Source organism: Buceros rhinoceros, unplaced genomic scaffold, assembly GCF_000710305.1.
Source record: "Buceros rhinoceros silvestris isolate BGI_N320 unplaced genomic scaffold, ASM71030v1 scaffold10491, whole genome shotgun sequence".
Lineage (NCBI taxonomy): Eukaryota > Metazoa > Chordata > Aves > Bucerotiformes > Bucerotidae > Buceros > Buceros rhinoceros.
Window position 1 is genome coordinate 1 of NW_010394839.1, and position 18,528 is coordinate 18,528.

Consider the following 18,528-nt stretch of genomic DNA (forward strand, 5'->3'; position numbering starts at 1 on the left):
TTTTCCCCAGTGCAGTTTATGACTACGTAACTAGGGTAGATAACTTGCATTATGGATAAAGCTGTTTGCCTGGTAATACATGCTGTTTCTATCTGAGAGATTAGGTTATGATATATTACGGTGTTCTTTCCTTTCTGACAGAAGGAATCATAGACAACCAGAAGAGGAAGTGGAAAAAACATCAACTTGGCTTAATGATAGCCAGGAATTGAAAAGAGAAGATCAGTCTCAGCTGAAAGCAGGTTTTGCAGTTTCAGTACAAAGCATCGCTTCTGGTCATAAAAATCAGTCTGATACAAGCAGGAGAAGAGAGTTTGATGAAGAGTCTTTGGAGAGTTTTAGTAGCATGCCTGATCCGGTAGATCCAACTACTGTGACAAAGACGTTTAAATCTAGAAAAGCATCAGCACAAGCAAGCTTGGCATCAAAAGATAAAACATCCAAATCAAAGAATAAGAGGAAGAGTTCTTCTCAGCTAAAAGGCAGAATTAAAAATACTGGTAGGTTGTAAAGTAATCTTAGATACCATGGCAAACTTGTATTATAATCATTGCATTCCAGATAATTTATTCTGCATAAATGGTACCTATAATAATTAAAGTAAGTTATTGAAGTATGAATTCATTTTACATAACGTAACTACATAAGATTTTTAGTATTTCAGTAAATAAAAAGCGTAACTGATGAAGACATCATGATTTGAATGGATAGCGGATGCAGATGCACTCAGATTTGAAATAATCCACCAGGAGAATCTTCCTCTTCGTTATGTCTTAATGTTCAAACTAGATGACTTGATATGAAAGATGTTCTGCTGTAAAAGACTTGAATGAGAGGAGAGGGGCAGTACTAGCGTGTATAGCACTGTTGCAGTCACTGAGTGTTTGGTGCTACTGTATGGCTTCAGTGTACAGAGAAAAAATTTTGGCTAGAAAATGTTGGTGTTTTGCATCTTTCAGGTTGCTCTTGAACAAATTTTTAAAATAATAAAATATTTTTATAAGCTTTTTTATTTCTTCCTTTTCATTCCCTCCCACTAGGTTATGAAAGTGCAAGTGCCTCTAGTGTGTGTGAACCCTGCAAGAGCAGTAAAAGCAGACACTCTGAAGAGGTTGTTCATGCAAAGGTGTTCAGCAAAAGGAATCGGGAACAATTGGAAAAAATAATTAAATACAGTAGATCTACAGAAATGTCTTCAGGTATTCTTTTCTGAATTATTAATTATTTTGTGAACTTCTCTGAGTGAAGGACCTCCATACGTAGTTGCTAGTGTGGTTTTTTTCTTTTTAGAAGTGTATTACGACAAGAAGACAGTACTGATATTTAGTATGAGGAGTTTCCTTTTTAATTTCTAAGGATGCTGTAAACAAAGCATGCGAAAAGTTGGGTAGTGATGGCTTTTGGGTGTTTTCTGTAGATTAGGCACTTGATTAAAATAATTTAGAAAGAAACTTGTTATTGTAAAACAAACAAAAACCTAGCCAACTAGAAGCCTTACCCATTTGTGGGGGTTTTAATGGAAAGTAGCTGCACAACAGATATAACTTTGTTTAGCATTTTAACTACATCCCGTACTGCATACATATTTTCTTTCTATTCATGCTTAGAGGATCTCTATCAAATACCATTCAAAATCAGTTTAATAACATCACATAAACCCTTACATTTTTGCCATCTGCACTGCTTTTTATGCGTCTAGATCATAAAAATATTCTCTGTGTCTTTTAAGGTTTTGCAAGTGTCTTCTGTTTGAATGATGGAGAAATTTTAGCCATTGTAGCACGATGTGCGGCTTTGTCAATGTAGCTGTGTCCTCACTAACAGCTGTTTATTGGTATACATAATAAACTTTAACCAGTCAAGTTCTCACAATAAACAGCTTTGATGTGGCTTGGATGACTAAGCAATCTTACTCCTGCTGTTTTGTATAGGCCCTGTCTTTATTTCTGGTGCACATTTTTGTGTTTATCACTGTCTATCCCCACTTTCCTACAGCGCATGCTAGGAGAATTCTGCAGCAGTCTAACAGAAATGCATGCATTGAAGCGCCAGGTAATGCATTCACTGCTTAGCTCAACAATGTCCTATTACTCTTTTTTACCTCTTAGTTTTGGTCCTATAACTCAGACTGTTTAGCAGATGTTCAAAATTAGTACTATTGCAGCACCTTCTTTAAAAAGAAGGCAAGAAAAGTTACTTGTCATTTGCATGAAAGGCAATGTTACAAACCACTTTAAATTATACTTATGGAGAATGTGTTGATTACATTCTTGGTCGGTCATAATTATACGTAGAAAATACGTAGGTAGATGCTACAACAAAAACCTGATTTCAGTAGGCATTTTTAGTATATATAAAAGCTACTATTACATTATAATAATTGGGGAGGGAAGCAATTTCTGGTGGCTTACTAAAGGTTGATAAAGCTTGCCTCTCTGCTTAAACATACCAGTAGACTATTTGCAGGTAATCAGATTGCACAGTAACATTTGCTGTATTGCTAATAACTTAACTCAAATACTAACAAATATGCATCTGTTAAACTAAGCTGAGTTTTCCAAATTTAACTTCTTTCCATTCAGCACTTGCCAAAATGTGTGTAATAATTTAACTGTTGTGATGCAAGGATAATCCTTAATTTTCAACGGAATGGAAGGCTTCTTAGGGAACACATTGTCTTCTCATACATCTGTAATAGAGCTTTTATGTGAGCCTCAGAAGTGACATTAGATATATATGAGAAAGTAGGATTTACACTTGTGTTGGGAGGTGTGAGAAGGAGTGGCTTTCTGGAATTTAGTCTAGAGCGTTTTTAATGTTGTTGCTTGTGTTGAAATAGTGTGGACTACTTGTCCACAATATGAACTTGCAACCTTTGGCTATCTTGTTTCAAATATCTTAAAACTCCATCTTCGGTGATGGATACTTGTTCTGAAAGCAGCATGGTGCTGTGTGCAATATTCTGTTTAATAAAGAATACTTTCTTAAAGGTATGGTTCAGAATCGTAAAGAAAATTATTCCTGTGAATGTTTTATGTTTTATTTTGTATGTAAAGGATTGCATAAAGTATTATTTCAGAATGTTTAAATATTCATTGGCCTTCAGGAAATTAGTAGCGTTTAAGAAAGCAGCTGTATAATGGAATCTACCAAGACTGAGATCCAGTTTGTGTACCTTTAACTTGCATACCTAATAGGCAGGTGTCTTTCAACTGGATGCATGTCAAGGACTTAGTGAGTTCCTTTTTTTTTTTATCTACAGAAACTGGTAGTGATCTTTCTATGTTTGAAGCTTTGCGAGACACAATTTATTCTGAAGTGGCAACTCTTATTTCTCAAAATGAGTCTCGTCCCCACTTTCTTATTGAACTTTTCCATGAGCTTCAGCTGCTAAATACAGATTACCTGAGGCAAAGAGCTCTATATGCTTTGCAGGTATGCACAAACTTTTTGATCTTGTGTATGAAGGAACAAATCGTAGACCTTTTTTTATAGTACAGGTTTATTATCTTTTCCAGGATATAGTGACCAGACATTTATCTGAGAAAAATGAAAAAGGGAAGTGCACAAAATCACTGAATTCTGCAACATGGATAGCATCAAATTCTGAACTCACTCCCAGTGAAAGCCTTGCTTCTACAGATGATGTAAGTTTTTGAGTTAAGAAGCTAGTTTTACTGTCAACTTTTCTTACCTTTTTCAATTTACATGCATACTTGTGTACTGAAATAATCATACTAGTGAATGTATTTTTCTAAAAGTAATATTGACTTATGACTTATACAGACTTTTCTAAACAAAGAAATGCAAGAGACTCTTAATGCAAGAGTGAGCAAATATGGTAGGATTTTTGATGCTGGAAATGAGCATGATGTGTTTGGAATAGAATGTAGAAGGGGACATAAATTGGAAACTGATACTGAAAAGGAGCCAAAATCCTCTTACTAGTAACATCAGGGCAGGTACTGATTACAAGATTCCCAGAAAATTTTTGCTTTTTTGTGTTTAAGGGATCATTGATGTGTCTGCACAATTTCTTACAGGTTTTATAATTGAAATATTTGAAACAAGCATAGTAGAATCACCTGATGGTTTTATATCCTGAAAGTAAGGTTGTTCCCCAATCAGGCAGCCTGGTGACAAGTCTTGATACCACAGCTGTGGCTGAAAAGAATAGATGGCTTGGTGGTACATCTGTGAGAGGATGGTGCGTTCCTGTTTCATATTCTGTTGTTTGGTAATTTTTAGGAAACTTTTGGCAAGAACTTTTCTACAGAAGTATGTCAAGATTGTGAACAAAATGATGCAGACAATGGGAGTACTATGTCTACATCTTCAAACTTTGAACCCTTTGCCACAGATGACCTTGGTAAGAATGATGTGATTTACAGTGTGTTCCTCCCTCCCTCTTAAAATGTCTGTAATTATCTGCTTACATAGAATACGCTTCCTTGATTTGGTGTGTAATCACGTTTTGTAAAACAGCACTTGCAAAAATGAGCCACTTGTGAAACACTTGGAGTTGATCAAAGTTTGTAATAAAATATAATTCAACTACAGTTCTGTGTGGTTTTCAAAACTTGTGGCTTTTGATTAATTCTTATCATTGTTTACTTGTCTATCAATTGAAAACTTTTTATTTAGATTAAAAGGTGTTTTTATTCTAAATATAGGCAACACAGTGATTCACTTAGATCAAGCTTTGGCTAGGATGAGGGAATATGAGCATATGAAAATTGAAGCTGAAAGTACCCTTGACTCTGAGGGCTGCTCTAGTAATTTTCAGGGTGCTTCTGCTGCTAAATTAGAAGGTATGCACGTATATACATATTTTGCTTAGTTTTAGAGGATAATTATTCTAACTACCAAGAATCATGTAATTGTCTGACTTGCTTTCCTCTTCATTGATGTTGAAAACTTAGGAAAGTTTCAGAGGATGTTTACATACTCAAGTAAATATGATTTCTTTTTTAAAAATGGAAATAGATGTTTTTGAAGTTGGTATTTCTTTAATGGTAATGTTGAATGACTTAAATGTAGCTTTTTTTTTTAAACAAGGTCCAAGTACTGGTGAATGTCTTCCAGTGCCACAGTCAAGTGAAGTTTCTGCTGTTCCATGTCCTCATATAGATACTCAGCAGCTTGACCGGCAGATAAAAGCAATTATGAAAGAGGTCATTCCTTTTCTGAGGGTAAGAATTCTTTTCAATAATGTGTGAATTAGAAGAATACGAAAAGGACCTGCGTAATTGTATAGAAGAACATTATTTAAAATTGATAACTTGTGTTGTAGCAACAGCTGGCGATAAATATGTGCTAAGTTGCAGACCTTACTGAGGATGAAGAAAGAATTAAATTTTAATAGAAGAAAGAAATGGCAAGGCTTCTAGATTGCATAGAGGTGGTGGACTTGACGTAAAGCATAGAGATTTATTTGGAGCTGACCATATCAAATACAAATGTTTGAGGATGTACTTCAGAAATACTTGCTGCCTTTTAGCAAGAAGAACTGAGATGATTTTAATTAAAACTGTTAAGTACAATCTAATGAGATATTTTTGAAGAATAGTTCTGCAAGTTGTTGATTTTTAGCAAATTTTTTGGCCTGTTTACAAGTATTTTTAAAGTTGTCAAGAGCTTGTAAACTTGTATGAATACAGAGGAAAAACATACTACTTTAAAGAAGAAGAAATAGTCATAGTTCGTTATTTGCAAGGTTAAAGAGCAGAGAGATTGTAAGATGCTTAAGTTATGCCCTGTTCCCTTTTATAGTACACACAGTATATAAGCTTAGGTTTTTTAATAAGGTATTTGGTTGATTATTAAGTTTAAAAAACGTGTATTGTTAACATGCCAGTGTTTCAGTGCAAGATGATTTCTGTTTTGTTTGCAATTTTAAGGAAGTTTACCACAGTAGGTATCTTAACGTGCACTTTAATAAATACACTTGAGTACACAGCCACGGTACATGAAGATGCTTAATTTGTCCAAGTGTTAAAAGTTGGCATGTATTAGTGTATTGGAAAAGTGAGAGAAAGCTTTGTGTGTGGTGGCCAATCAGTCATTAGTGGAGTATGGTGTCTCCTATAACTGTGCTCCAGTTTGTTTCACAAGATGGGTTAGGACCTGTTCATGGAATGCTGTTCCTTCAGCGGAGAGGTGATTTTTTTTTTTTTTTTTTTTTTTAATATAAATGAATTTCAGTATTAGAGTTGATGTCTAGGTTTTTTTGTTTGGCTTTTTTTAAGTGGTAACTAAGCTAATTCTGTGATACTTGTTTAGGAACACATGGATGAAGTATGCTCTTCACAGTTACTGACATCAGTAAGGCGTATGGTCTTGACTCTTACACAGCAAAACGATGAAAGTAAAGAATTTGTGAAGTTCTTTCATAAGCAACTTGGCAGTATCCTTCAGGTTAGTAGTTTCTCAGCATTGTTTTGGAACACTATTGCAAATTGGATAATGAGCAACAGATAAACCACCTTCCCTGAAGTTATATTTTACATTTTCAATAGCATAGCTGCTGGTCTCCTTCAGCTTTGATACAGCAATGAGGTATTACCTCGATTCCTAAAACTGAAGCTTTACCATGCACAAAACTTCTTTTCCATCACTTCCAGATAGTGAGAGGTGTATCTCCTGCTCATGGGTCTCTTCAAGGACAGGAGAGCTGTGGTGATGTTCTTCATGGACATGTTGTGCAAATTTCTAAAAAATCAGTAGGCTGCCTTTTCTTGGTTACAAGCATATAGTTTAAATCGTTAGCTTAAATTCTGTGTTATGTGACTAGAGATTCTACTTAAACTCTGTTTAAGAAACAAAACCGTATTTTAAAAAAAGTATGAGCTATAATATACCTGACTAATTTTGAGTTATTAAGAATATGACAAATACTTAGTCTTTGAAGTTTGAAACACTCTCAAAAAATTAATTCTTTCTCTTCACAGGATTCACTGGCAAAATTTGCTGGTAGAAAATTAAAAGATTGTGGGGAGGATCTTCTTGTGGAGATCTCTGAAGTGTTGTTTAATGAATTAGCCTTTTTTAAACTCATGCAAGACTTGGATAACAACAGTATTTCTGTAAAGCAGAGATGTAAAAGAAAAATAGAAACTACTGAAGTGATACAGTCTTACGCTGAAGAGGTTTGTTTTAGTATATTTTTAATATAGCTTTTTTTTGTTTCCTAATTATCTATATTTCCTAAAGTACTTTGATTACCTTAGTTCATGTGTTGTATGTATGGGTTTTTTTACAAGTTAGTGCTGCGTAGTCGCAGTGTTGCTTGTGTAGCAGCATGAACTAGTTTTCCTCGGTAAAGGAGATGTCCTGTATTATAGATGAGTGTCTGTTACAAATACTTAATTGTGTAGACTTTGGTGATTCGGAGGAAGTACATTTTGATGGTTGTATGTGCACATAGGAAGGAACAGTCAAGTGCTGAAACAGTATTAACATCTGGGACCATTGAGTAGTTGTTGTGGTTTAACCCCAGTACACAGCTAAGCACCACACAGCCACTTGCTCACTCCCCACCCTGGTGGGATGGGAGAGAAAATCAGAAGGTTAAAAGTGAGAAAACTTGTTGGCTTAGATAGTTTGATAGGTAAAGCAAAAGCCACGTGTGCAAGCGAACAAGGAATTCATTCACCGCTTCCTATCGGCAGGCAGGAGTTCAGCCATTTCCAGGAAAGCAGGGCTCCATCATGTGTAATGCTTGCTTGGGAAGACAAATGCCACCACTCTGAATGTTCCCCCCCTTTCTTCTTCCCCCTGCTTTATATGCTGAGCATGACATCATAAGGTATGGGATATCCATTTGGTCAGTTGGGGTCACCTGTCTCAGCTGTGTCCCCTCAGAACTTCTTGTGGACACCCAGCCTGCTTGCTGGTGGGACAGTGTGAGAAGCAGAACAAGCCTTGACACTGTGCATGCTCTGCTCAGCAATAGCTGAAACAACATACACAGAAAGTCACTTTCTAGACTTGGTCTAAAAAATATATGAACCTTAAAAAAATATTTGAGACTGTATTACATATTCTGCTCTAACAAAGCAAGTTTTGGTTGGTTTTCACACCGTTTATATTATTAAAGACATTGCATCCCCATTTCAAATTTTGGTATTGCAGTTTTTATAAACATAGCTTTTTTTAGTTATTTTAACTGTTTACAAAACAAACACTGAAACAGATCATGTTCATACACTTAAATCAGTGAGATATCTACCTTTCTTCTTGTATAGTATAGTTATGACTTCAGTGTCCTTTCAGCTTTCTTGTAGAAACACAAATACCAAAGCAAACCCTTAACTCATTTTAAAATGTCAATGGAAGATATTTTTGAATGTGTCACAAACAATAAAGTTCTATAAGTAGTTTAAAGCATATCATGAGCTGTATTTCAAGACAGATGAACTCAAGATATACCAGTAACATGGCTAATATGAGAGTCTGCAGAGTGCCTTGTAAAGTGGACAGAGAAACACTCTGATTCCAGGATTTGGACATGACTTTCTATTTTATCTGAAGTAGCTCATTGGGTCCTTGTTACATAAAGGATTGGTTTATACACTGCTATGAGGATGCATGGAACCAACTTAAATCCAGCATTTCTTCTGTCCTGGAAGACAAGAGAATTGGGGTTAAGATCAGTGTTTGCCTTGGCAGCAGTTGAGATTCAAAGGAGCCAGAGATCTGGTAGGTCTTGGTTACATTGTACAGACCCACACAGTTATCTCTCCATGGTCTGCTCACACCTTTCAGCTCTGGGATCCTGATGCAGATGTATCTGACCTTGCTTAATTTTGTGGCTGTCTTGAGTCAAGTAAGCTATTTGGTTTTAGATTCCACACTGGAAATCGCAGTGCTCTATCTTGACCAGAGCTGGTATATCTAATTCTATAAGTTAAATATAAGTCAACCACAGACTGGAAAATTAGCCCATGTAAACATAAAAATCATGTATCATAAGCATAAAAAGGGCTAGTTTTTTTCTAATGTTCTGCAACTCTTAAAATTTTGAGGACATCTGTGTAAACATCTCTTGTAGTATAGACCTCCTGTGGTTTACTGCAGTTTTGAGATAGAAATTCTTGGTAAGTTTGGCATTTCATCCAGGTTTTCATGAAGCCCTAGTTTGGTTCAGTATTTAAAAGTAATTTCAGTTTAGAATTGAAGACAGTTTGTGTTTCTTCTAGGCAAAAAAAGGTCTCCAGGTGGATGTTTGTTCATCTGCTGAAGAAGTCGATGAGGACAAAGTATGTTTATTCCTCAGATAATTTTACAGATCACTTAGGCTTACTGTTTTCTGTCATATAAATCCAGTATCTGTAAGCAGCCCATTTCCTAGTGTTTGTAAATTTATTAAACATCATGGGGTATATCTCCTTTCTATTATTTTCAGTAGTTTATCAAAGTAACGAGGTAAATTGTAATTTCCCTTTTTTAATTTGGGTTGATGGTCTGGGAAATGACTACCAAAAAATCTGCCTTCATCTGTAAGTTTTTGTTATTACATGCATTCAGGAAACATGACTTGGATATCAGTTCCTTGGTTGCTCTTGTTTTCATTCCTGTTTCTGCTGCAGAGCCATTATCAGCATAATGACTATTTGATGCATTTCTTATAAAACATTTATCTTGTTACCTTTCAAGAAGTGCATTCAAACCAACAAAGATATTATTAAAGATGCTTTTCTATTTACTATTGGTGACCTTTATATAGAATGAGCTTTGCTTTAGGACTGACAAATTGTAAGTCTGAAAAGGGCAGAGTTTATGTTGAACGCTATGCAACTGAACTGGAATAATTTGCGATACTCACTGAGCAGCCCTAGGGTAGGATCTTGCTTTTTTTCTTTTAGTATTCATTGTCTGTACTTCAAAGAAAAAGAGATCTCTTCTGAAGGTGTTTATTGTGGAATTTGGTCTGTGGCTGTTGCCCGGATTCTCAGCTCAGAGCATTGAGAATGTAATAATTCATTGAAGAATTAATAACAGGGACAGCTTAACTATTTTAAGCAATTAACATCATCTTTAATGGTATGGAATAAGTTGCTTCACTTTTCATCTTAAGGAGAAGGCAAATGTTCTCTGTTGGGACACGTGGTATTTGAGGTCCTCAAAGTCTGTGTGTGATCTGAGTATTATACATTAGCGCCTAAAATTTCTCCTGTTTCTCTTTAAGTTTGTTTTGAAAACTACTAAAATCATTGTGTTTGGGGAGAGGAGTTGTATATGAAGTTTTCTATTTTCTGCTGGAACATTCAGCTTTTTCCAGCCTTGGGAAAGATACAGGTAATATACCAAGTAGACTGTTGAATGCTTTCCTGAATGAGCCTAGGTGTACCTACGTGTGTAGGTATATATGGGCACAGAGTAGTTAGGGCTTTCTTGTAGAGCTTAGAGCTTCTGTCACACTGCTTTGGAATTAAGTGTGGGAAGCTGTATATCACTTGTTATGGTTGCTGTAGTTAAGAATCCTTTCAAGATCTGGAGCCAAACTCAGGACTTTACTTGGAGTTTGTTTATGCTGAGCAGAATTTTCTCACTCAAGGTATTTAGCAAGTCATTCAGCAGAGAAACCGCTGACTAGCCATTGCTAAAGAAAGAGAAGCTGCAGTTAGGACTGTTTCTAATTTTTACTAGAGATCATTTTAGGAGAAGCAGGCAAGTCATCAGAAGGCAATAATAGCATGCTGATCAGTGTGAACCTTCTCAGATAATGAAATAATCAGATGTCCGTCCATGCTATGGGCTATGAACAGGGCATGATCTCTTATAGTAGGCTCTGGTGCTGTTTCAGGAGTAGCTTTGCAGTATTCATTTGCAATATTCATTTCAAGACTTTTAAGGACTGCCTAATTTTTAGTGCATAGATTTTTTTTTTTTTTTTTTTTTTTTTTTTTTTTTTTAGTTTGTTTGTTTTAAGAAACAAAGGTGACTCCTTAATGCAGAAAGGACAACTTAATCTTTGTATGAACAAACATGAAATTGCACAGCATTCCTTGTTTTCTTAGGACAAGGATGAGACTGAAGCTGTCAAACAAGTACAGGTCTCAGAAGTGTATGATAGTAATGGAGTACCTGAAAGTATTAAGTCTGATGCAACTGATCAAGAGGAAGATGAGGAAAGCGAAAGTGGTCCAGTGGCAATAAGTAAGTGATTTTTATTTAGCTCATTATTCAATGCTCTCACTGTAGTTTTGACCAACTCATTTTAGAACAGGATTTGTACAAAGTGCTGCTGTGTAAAATGCTCTCTCACAGATTTTTCTAGTCAGGTCTTTTCCAGTGAAAGTTTCCTCAGTACTGTATTTACTCGTATTGTTAAACATTCTAAGGAGAAGGAACTTCTTCTTTGTAATGAGTGATCTGTAAAAACACGTTGTAACTTAAAGAATGAATCTGATTCAATGTCCTGTCTCAGCTATTCTTTAAGTTTCTCAACCTTTAACCTGAATGATGTAAAAACTACTGAAATTTTATGCAATATTTCATTTAAACTATGGTATTTTTAATATGCTTCTACTGAAGCTTGCATATTTTTAAGGTTTTTTTGTCCTGTTTTGTCATCTTCACCAGCTCATGGCTTAGTTTCCCTTATATTTATGTTCTTCACACCAACTTGTTTAGTAACTTCGCTATTTCACACCAGCACAGTGGTGGTTGTTCATAATATAGCTCATGTAGGGCATATGGATCTTTGAAAGTTAAGTCATCACTGCATCTTAATTTCAAATGTTCTGAAGTAAGAGAAATAACTGACCGTTGCTGTAAATTCCTAAAAGAGATTTGGATTTTGCAGCCTCGCTTTTATTCTGCCACGTTCTTCAGTATGTAAATCCAATGTGAAGGTGATTTTACATTGTTTGCCTTCAGGTTTATCAAAAGCAGAAACCCAAGCTCTGACTAACTATGGCAGTGGAGAGGATGAGAACGAAGATGAAGAAATAGAATTTGAGGAAGGACCAGTTGATGTGCAGACATCACTACAAGCCAGCAGTGAAACTACAACTGAAAATGAACAGGTATCACCAAAGTTGTAAATGCAGAGCAAACCTAAACCAGTGCACAGCTTTTCAGTACATAGTCCTACGTACCTCAATATTTCTTGTTACATTGTTTTCATACTAATGAAAGTAGAGGAGTGATGTAATAAAGTACAATAAAGCAATAGCTGCTACATAAAAAATGTGGCATTTGCCACCTGACTTTATTATTGGTGGAGTTGATGCCAAAATGGACAGATAGCAGATTTAAACATTAGTTTTGTCCATGTCTGTCAGAGAGAGAATACATTAAGCTGCAGTAGAAAAGGTAAGCTTTCAAGAAAGCATCATGTTTTAAACCATTAACTGGTTCTTTCTCTGTGTTTGCCAGCATCAATTTCTGATTGACCTTTCTTTTGCAGAAGCCATTGATGCTTGTATTCTAGCATGTCTTTGTCTTTCCTCTTCATCATATAGTAATTTTTTTCTAGAACAATGGTGAAATGTTATTGACTGCTATTGTATTTCACTGTTAGTTTGCTTAAAAACATTTGGATGTGTATGACCTGGTTCTGGAGACTTGTCAATTCTTTACATTTCTGTAAATTAAGATTGACTTCTGAATCTTTTAAAATTTTGGTTTACTCAACAGCTGTTAGTATTAGGCAAGGATGTAACTGGAACATTTTACTTTAAATGTTAAAGCAATAGATCTCAGTGGCACCAAAGAGTTTATCCAGAAACTGCTATAGGGAAAAGAAGATTAAACGTTCAGATAAAACACCCGTATCAGCGTTAAGAGTTCTTAAAGTGTTGTTGACTAGCTGATGAATAGAGAGTAGAACTTGCTGTCTTTGTTTCAAACTAGTGAAAAGATGAAAACATGGAGCAAGTGTACAGTGTGTTTCTAGTTAGCAAGGAAGAGTAAATTTGCCAATAAGCTGTGAAGCTGACAAGAATTTGTTCTAACTTGTTTTCACCTTCCCCAATAGAGTTCCAACCAAGAACTGAGTAAGACAAAAAGAAGTGAGACTTTGTCATCAGAACAAGAATCTGTTAATGTTAAAGGTAAGCCCCGTATGCAATAACTGAGAGATAAACACTTCTACATAAATTTGCATACTATGGTAATTATCTTGACATTCCCTGTGACACGTGTAATTAAGAGGAATATGGTCAAATTTGCAAGAATTTACTGGACTGTTTGGGTTTTTTTCTTGGAACCGTATCAGTTGTCTAGATATATGTGTTGATACAGACACAGCAAAGCTTTTAAAGAGGAAACCTAGAATAATCTTACCTAGGTAGCTGAGGTTGTGATGCTTGACGGTTGCATGAATTTCAGTTGATTGTTGCAGTCCTTGGCACACAACTGTAGCAGAGTTAATTTGCCTGTTACAGTGACTTGATGTTTAGATTTTTCTGGTACTTGCTTTTTCTGCTACTACTGTTTACTAGCAGGTGAAATCGCTTTATATTTTAAAGATTCATCTGTCAGTAATCCTGTGCTGTAACTGATGAGGAACTGAGAAATCATTTCTGTCAAAAGACAGAAACACTACCAGATGATACGAGTGTTACCACCACCTCTTTTTCTGCATTTTTCTGTTGCAAATATTGGCTTTGTTCTTGGTCTTTTTACATAGACTAAAAGCAGTATTTGAGTAGATCCTATGTTGGTGCAAGAATGTGGCAAAATGTTAAGGAATTTATTGTTCTGTATTATACTTCCTTATACCTAGAATGAATATTTTACAGTAGGTCATATAGTTCTGGAAGTTGTTTTTTGGTTTTTTTTTTTTTTTTTTTTTTAAATAAAAGCTGTATCAAGTCAGAAATTAAGCTGTATGCTGTCTTGGGATAATTGCTGATAAAAAGAACTGATGCTTTGTTTCGATCAATATCAGCTTTGTGTTGATCTGCTAATTTGAAGCTTTTGGATCATAATTTGTAAAAAAAAAAAATTATAATCTGGAATTTTTGTCTATTTTACTATACCTATTTAAAATGTAGTTTTGTGGTTTTAGGTGAACAGGATGTGGCTACAATTTTGCCTCATTACCTCAATGTCATGGAGAATACACCACCTTTAACAGTCAGTTCCCCTGAATCCTTTATAAGAGACAGTATGAAAACAGAAGAATCAAGCTCATCTTTACCAGTAAATGGAACTCAAACACTAGATGCAACGTGTGTGGGAAACAAATCTGCTGCAAGTTCTGAAAGCTCCATGGCTGGTAGCCCTGATACGGAGTCACCTGTGTTAGTGAATGAATATGTGCGTATATTTCAGTGAAGATACATCCAAGAGAAATGCGAAGCTTTTTTTTTTTATTTCAGTGTTACTTCTAGTTTTCAGAGTTGTCTTTGGTTTTTGTCTGCAAATTTGATATGAGCATTGGGGTTTTTGATGTATTTTATTGTAATAGTCTAAAATCTACTTCTGGAGTGAAAATAAAAGTAGTACTGTTCTCTTAAATGTCACGGTTTCTCTTAACAGGAAGCTGGTTCTGGAAATGTAAGCCAAAAATCTGATGAAGATGACTTTGTGAAAGTTGAAAACTTGCCCCTTAAACTCACAGTATATTCAGAGGTATTTTGCTGTTTTTTGTGGACTTTGTGGTGTTTAGCAGGTGCACTTCTAAATGTCTTAGTTATCTAGACTGCAATGAGAATTATCCAGGATTTTCAGTTTTGCTTTATCTGTTACAAAGGCAGATTTAATGAAGAAAATGGCAACGGAGGCCCAAACCAACAGTTTGTCTGATGAATTACTGGACGGAGCAGGAGCTCAAGATCAAGAATTAGTAGGTGATGCCCAAAGTTTGAAAGAACCTGGTAAGGATTTATTTTCTAAATCCTCTGTGCTTATTGGGAAAGCACGAGGGAATTGGCCTAGAATTTAACTAATCTTGTCATGACTGATTGAAGTAAGCAGTTACCGTGGTGCTGAAAGAACATCTTTTTTTGTTATCGTGCATTTGAAAATGATGTATTGATATGAAGGGATTTTGCCTTCCATGTTTCTCCTATATACTTCTGTTACATTCTGTGGCTAATAAAGTCATAAAAATTATCATATCTAATATGTAGCTTTCTGCTAGTGTAGCTAGTTCCAATTCCTCAAACAGTATAAGCTGATGAAAATACTTTTTTTTTTTAATGCAGTTGCAGTGACAGCGTAGGATTTTCCAGAATAGAGTGTGAAAAAAGGGGCATATTTTCTTCCATTTCATTCACTGCCCATGGCCATTCTATTGTCATAGATGTGCCAGCAGAAGTCTGTTATGCCAATTTGGTGAATACTGACCCATATGCCTGGTGTGGGAACAGTATGGCTAAGAATGCCATGCCCCCAAAATTTGGTAGCTAGCTACCAAGCCATTCTTCTTAATCTGTGTATGAGGATGGCTGTAACTTTTCAAGTATGCCATGGCTGAAAATGCTTGTGGGAAAAAAAAAGGTGAGGATGAAATATTTCATCAAGGTGCTTTAATGGATGCTTACAAGGAGTTGAAATGTGGTCAAGAACTGTTTGATGCCTTGTAGCTGTTAGACAATAATGAGTATACTCTTTATTTTACAGAAACATGTGGAGCTCAAAGTGCATGAGAATAACCTGAAGATACCTGCATTTATAAACTCCATGTATACAAATGCATATGGAAGATCAGCACTAATTTCCCAGAATTCTGGAAGTGTATAAAAATGTAAAATTTCCTGACACACTGCCTCTTAGGATAGGTATGCTAACTTCTGCCTGGGGCAGTTTGAACAGCTGGAACTGAATCCTCTTATCAGTTTTGCTGCACTGTTCTTTTCCTGTCTTAATTTTTTTTATTTTTTATTGTGACTTGTTCAGTAATTTTAAATTGTTCAGATGGTAGTTTTAAATAAAGTTTGGACTTGTCTGTAAATATGTCTTTCAAAACATTTTCCTCTGGCTTACAAAATGGTATGCAGTTTGTTGGAAGTTAACTGACACAAACTGTTGGCATGCTTGTAGCATTTTGTTACTCCTGTTCAGAGGAATACTGCTAATTTTCCTGGGATGAGAAACTCCTGTCCCACTTTCTCCATCTGTTACAAATACAAGGTGTAGACACAGTACAAACCTACATGTTTCCCTTATAGCCTAGAGTATAGCTGGTCTGTTTAAAAAAAAAAAGTTCCTGTTTATGGCCTCTGGAATTAATTTCTATCAGAACATTTATCTGAGGTGAAGTAAATACCCTTGGTTTGTAGTTAACTGCAGAAACCACCTGTGTTATTCTGCATTTTCTGTTTTGCACTTTTAATCTGCAAAGGGAGAAACTTCTGAAAATGTTAGTATACTTCTACAGGTAGCACTTAAAATTGCTGCAACTGAAAGCCTGTAGAACCTGTTCCTAAAGGATTTGACTTTGTAAGGAGTTCTCTTGTAGAAAGGAAGAAATCTAGGAAATTAAAGTTAATGTTGAGTCAGCACCCAATGAAATCTTATGACAAAGGGAGAATTAGGATTATAGAAAAGTAGATTGGAAAACTTAATTTTCTTCACTTTGAGAGTTGTTAATAACAGCCAGTCATAAAATTGAGCTAGAATAGCTTAGTGTATCTGCTGCATTAAATAAAAGGCTTTTGAAGCAGCTAAGAAGCAACGGTCATCTTTAGTTTGGGATTGTCTTCCTTTCAAGGTTTAGTGTAACAATATTGCTACATGCTGTGGGAGACAGTCTAGTGACAGTGAAGCTTAAATATGCCTGAAGTTTTAATAAAATGAGAGAATGATTCTTCTGTGACTTCTTTAGTTTGTTTTGAGCGTCTCCAGGTCTTATACATGAATTTTGAAAAGGCAGATTACAATCACATGCCTCTCATCTCCAAAGACAAAAATATATCGAATGTTTGAAGACAGTTTAGGTACTGAGCAGGCTTTAAACTCACAGTGATACTGTATGGAGAAAAAACTTCACAACTTTGATTGCAGAGCAAAATACATTGCAACAGCAGCAAACCTATGAAAGTGAAACAAAATTCAAGTTTTTAATCACTAACTTAGCTCAAGAATTATTCACTAGTCCTAGAAAGACATTTTCATAAAGTAGAATATTTGTGCATATGAGAAATATAGTTTATATGATAAATGGTTGAACACTTAAGCTCAAGAAATAGCATGAGCTCACACCATTCATAAATTCTTTCCCTGGAACTGTAAGGTGATCAGTGCACTGAAATGGTATTTCTTTGGTCATACTTTCTCTCTACCCTTTCTTCACAGAACAGTAGAGTGGCAGGGACCGCTGGAGGTCATCTTGTCCAGCACAGCTATCAAGAGCTGATTGCCCAGGAGGCTTTGGAATATCTCCAAAGTGGAAGACTCTACAACCTCTGTGGTCAACCTGTGTCAGTTCTTGGTCACTCTATCAGTAAAAAAAAGTACTTCCTAACACTGAGTGAACCTCCTATGTTTCAGGTTGTGCCCCTCTAGTCTACTTCCATTATCCATTGCTCAAGTAGAATTGCTGAAGAAATTAAGCTCTCTGGATTATGAAGCCAGTCATTTTACTTGTACATAATCCAGTTCAAGTGGAATGTGTTTTTCCAGATCTTGCTTGAAAAGATTACAGGAGCATGGGTGAATGAGAAGCAGATCCTTCTGCTTCCTTACAAATCTGGACCAAAATTAATGCTCTGTTTTACTGTCCTGTACTGTCCACAGTTCTTCACTACAAAGACAGTTCTGTGGAGCAACGAGTACAAAGAATTCAGGTAATTATTTTTGAGATTAAAGAGGCCAGAGCTGGTTCTCTTCTATAGCTAACACAATTTATAACTGGTCTTCCCTTAGAGGGTGGTTGCTGTATAACACCAGTCTGTTACTGTTGTATAGTGAATAACCTACAAAACAATGGAACAGACTGGTATGGAGAGAAAACAAATAATTTTGGACTTTGACTCATTTTCAGTACTGGAGGTATTGGCTGCTTCTGGGAGGAAGGTGAAATAGTTTCTTACAATAGATTGCAACATGGCTTTAGGAACTTGATTTTAATCAGACACCCTTGTATCTTGAGATGATTCATGCTCCAAAACTAATTAATTACAGCATTCACAAAGTCTAAGCATTAAGACAACAGAAAAACCATAGTAACTTTGGGTTGCTTTTGCTGCATTGCTGATATTTTGAACTGCAGTTACCTACTACAGTATTACTATCTTGCATAACAGCAAGGTCAGACAAAACCCTTCAGTGGTAAACTTTGAAGAACATAAGTTCAACTATTAAACCGTCTCATTTCAAAGGAGAAGCCTTTACCCATTCTATACAAGTTTGCATATTCATACAGTAGTATTTATTCAAAGACAGACTGGAACATTTCTTGTCCTACTTTAATATAAGCTGCTCTTTCTTCATTTGTCATGAGAGACACAAGCTCTGGATTTTCACTAACTTCACTGTATGAACGAGGCTGACCAGCTACCATTAAAACAGGACCTTGTGTTTCCTGTTCCTCCTCTTGCTCAAAGTTACCACCTGCTTCTTTCATTCCTG

At 35.8% G+C, this 18,528-nt stretch overlaps 2 protein-coding genes across 2 annotated transcripts in view; one reads left to right on the forward strand and one right to left on the reverse strand.

Moving 5' to 3' along the window:
- Nucleotides 1-141: 141 nt before the first annotated feature.
- Nucleotides 142-15,907, forward strand: PCM1 (pericentriolar material 1; the record flags this gene model as incomplete). The annotated part of the gene is made up of 17 exons (XM_010145345.1): nucleotides 142-500; nucleotides 1,041-1,199; nucleotides 3,263-3,435; nucleotides 3,519-3,647; nucleotides 4,249-4,369; nucleotides 4,674-4,811; nucleotides 5,059-5,192; nucleotides 6,283-6,417; nucleotides 6,951-7,148; nucleotides 9,201-9,260; nucleotides 11,022-11,160; nucleotides 11,884-12,032; nucleotides 12,986-13,061; nucleotides 14,021-14,271; nucleotides 14,494-14,586; nucleotides 14,708-14,831; nucleotides 15,580-15,907. Coding segments are annotated over 17 exons (2,464 nt in total), but the record flags the coding sequence as incomplete, so codon positions are not given.
- Nucleotides 15,908-18,328: 2,421 nt separating this feature from the next.
- The window catches only part of LOC104501523 (general transcription factor IIE subunit 1-like), a 3,549-nt gene continuing 3,349 nt past the window's right edge, over nucleotides 18,329-18,528 (reverse strand). The window contains exon 5 of the mRNA XM_010145344.1: nucleotides 18,329-18,528. Coding sequence (XP_010143646.1) covers nucleotides 18,329-18,528 — 200 coding nt within the window.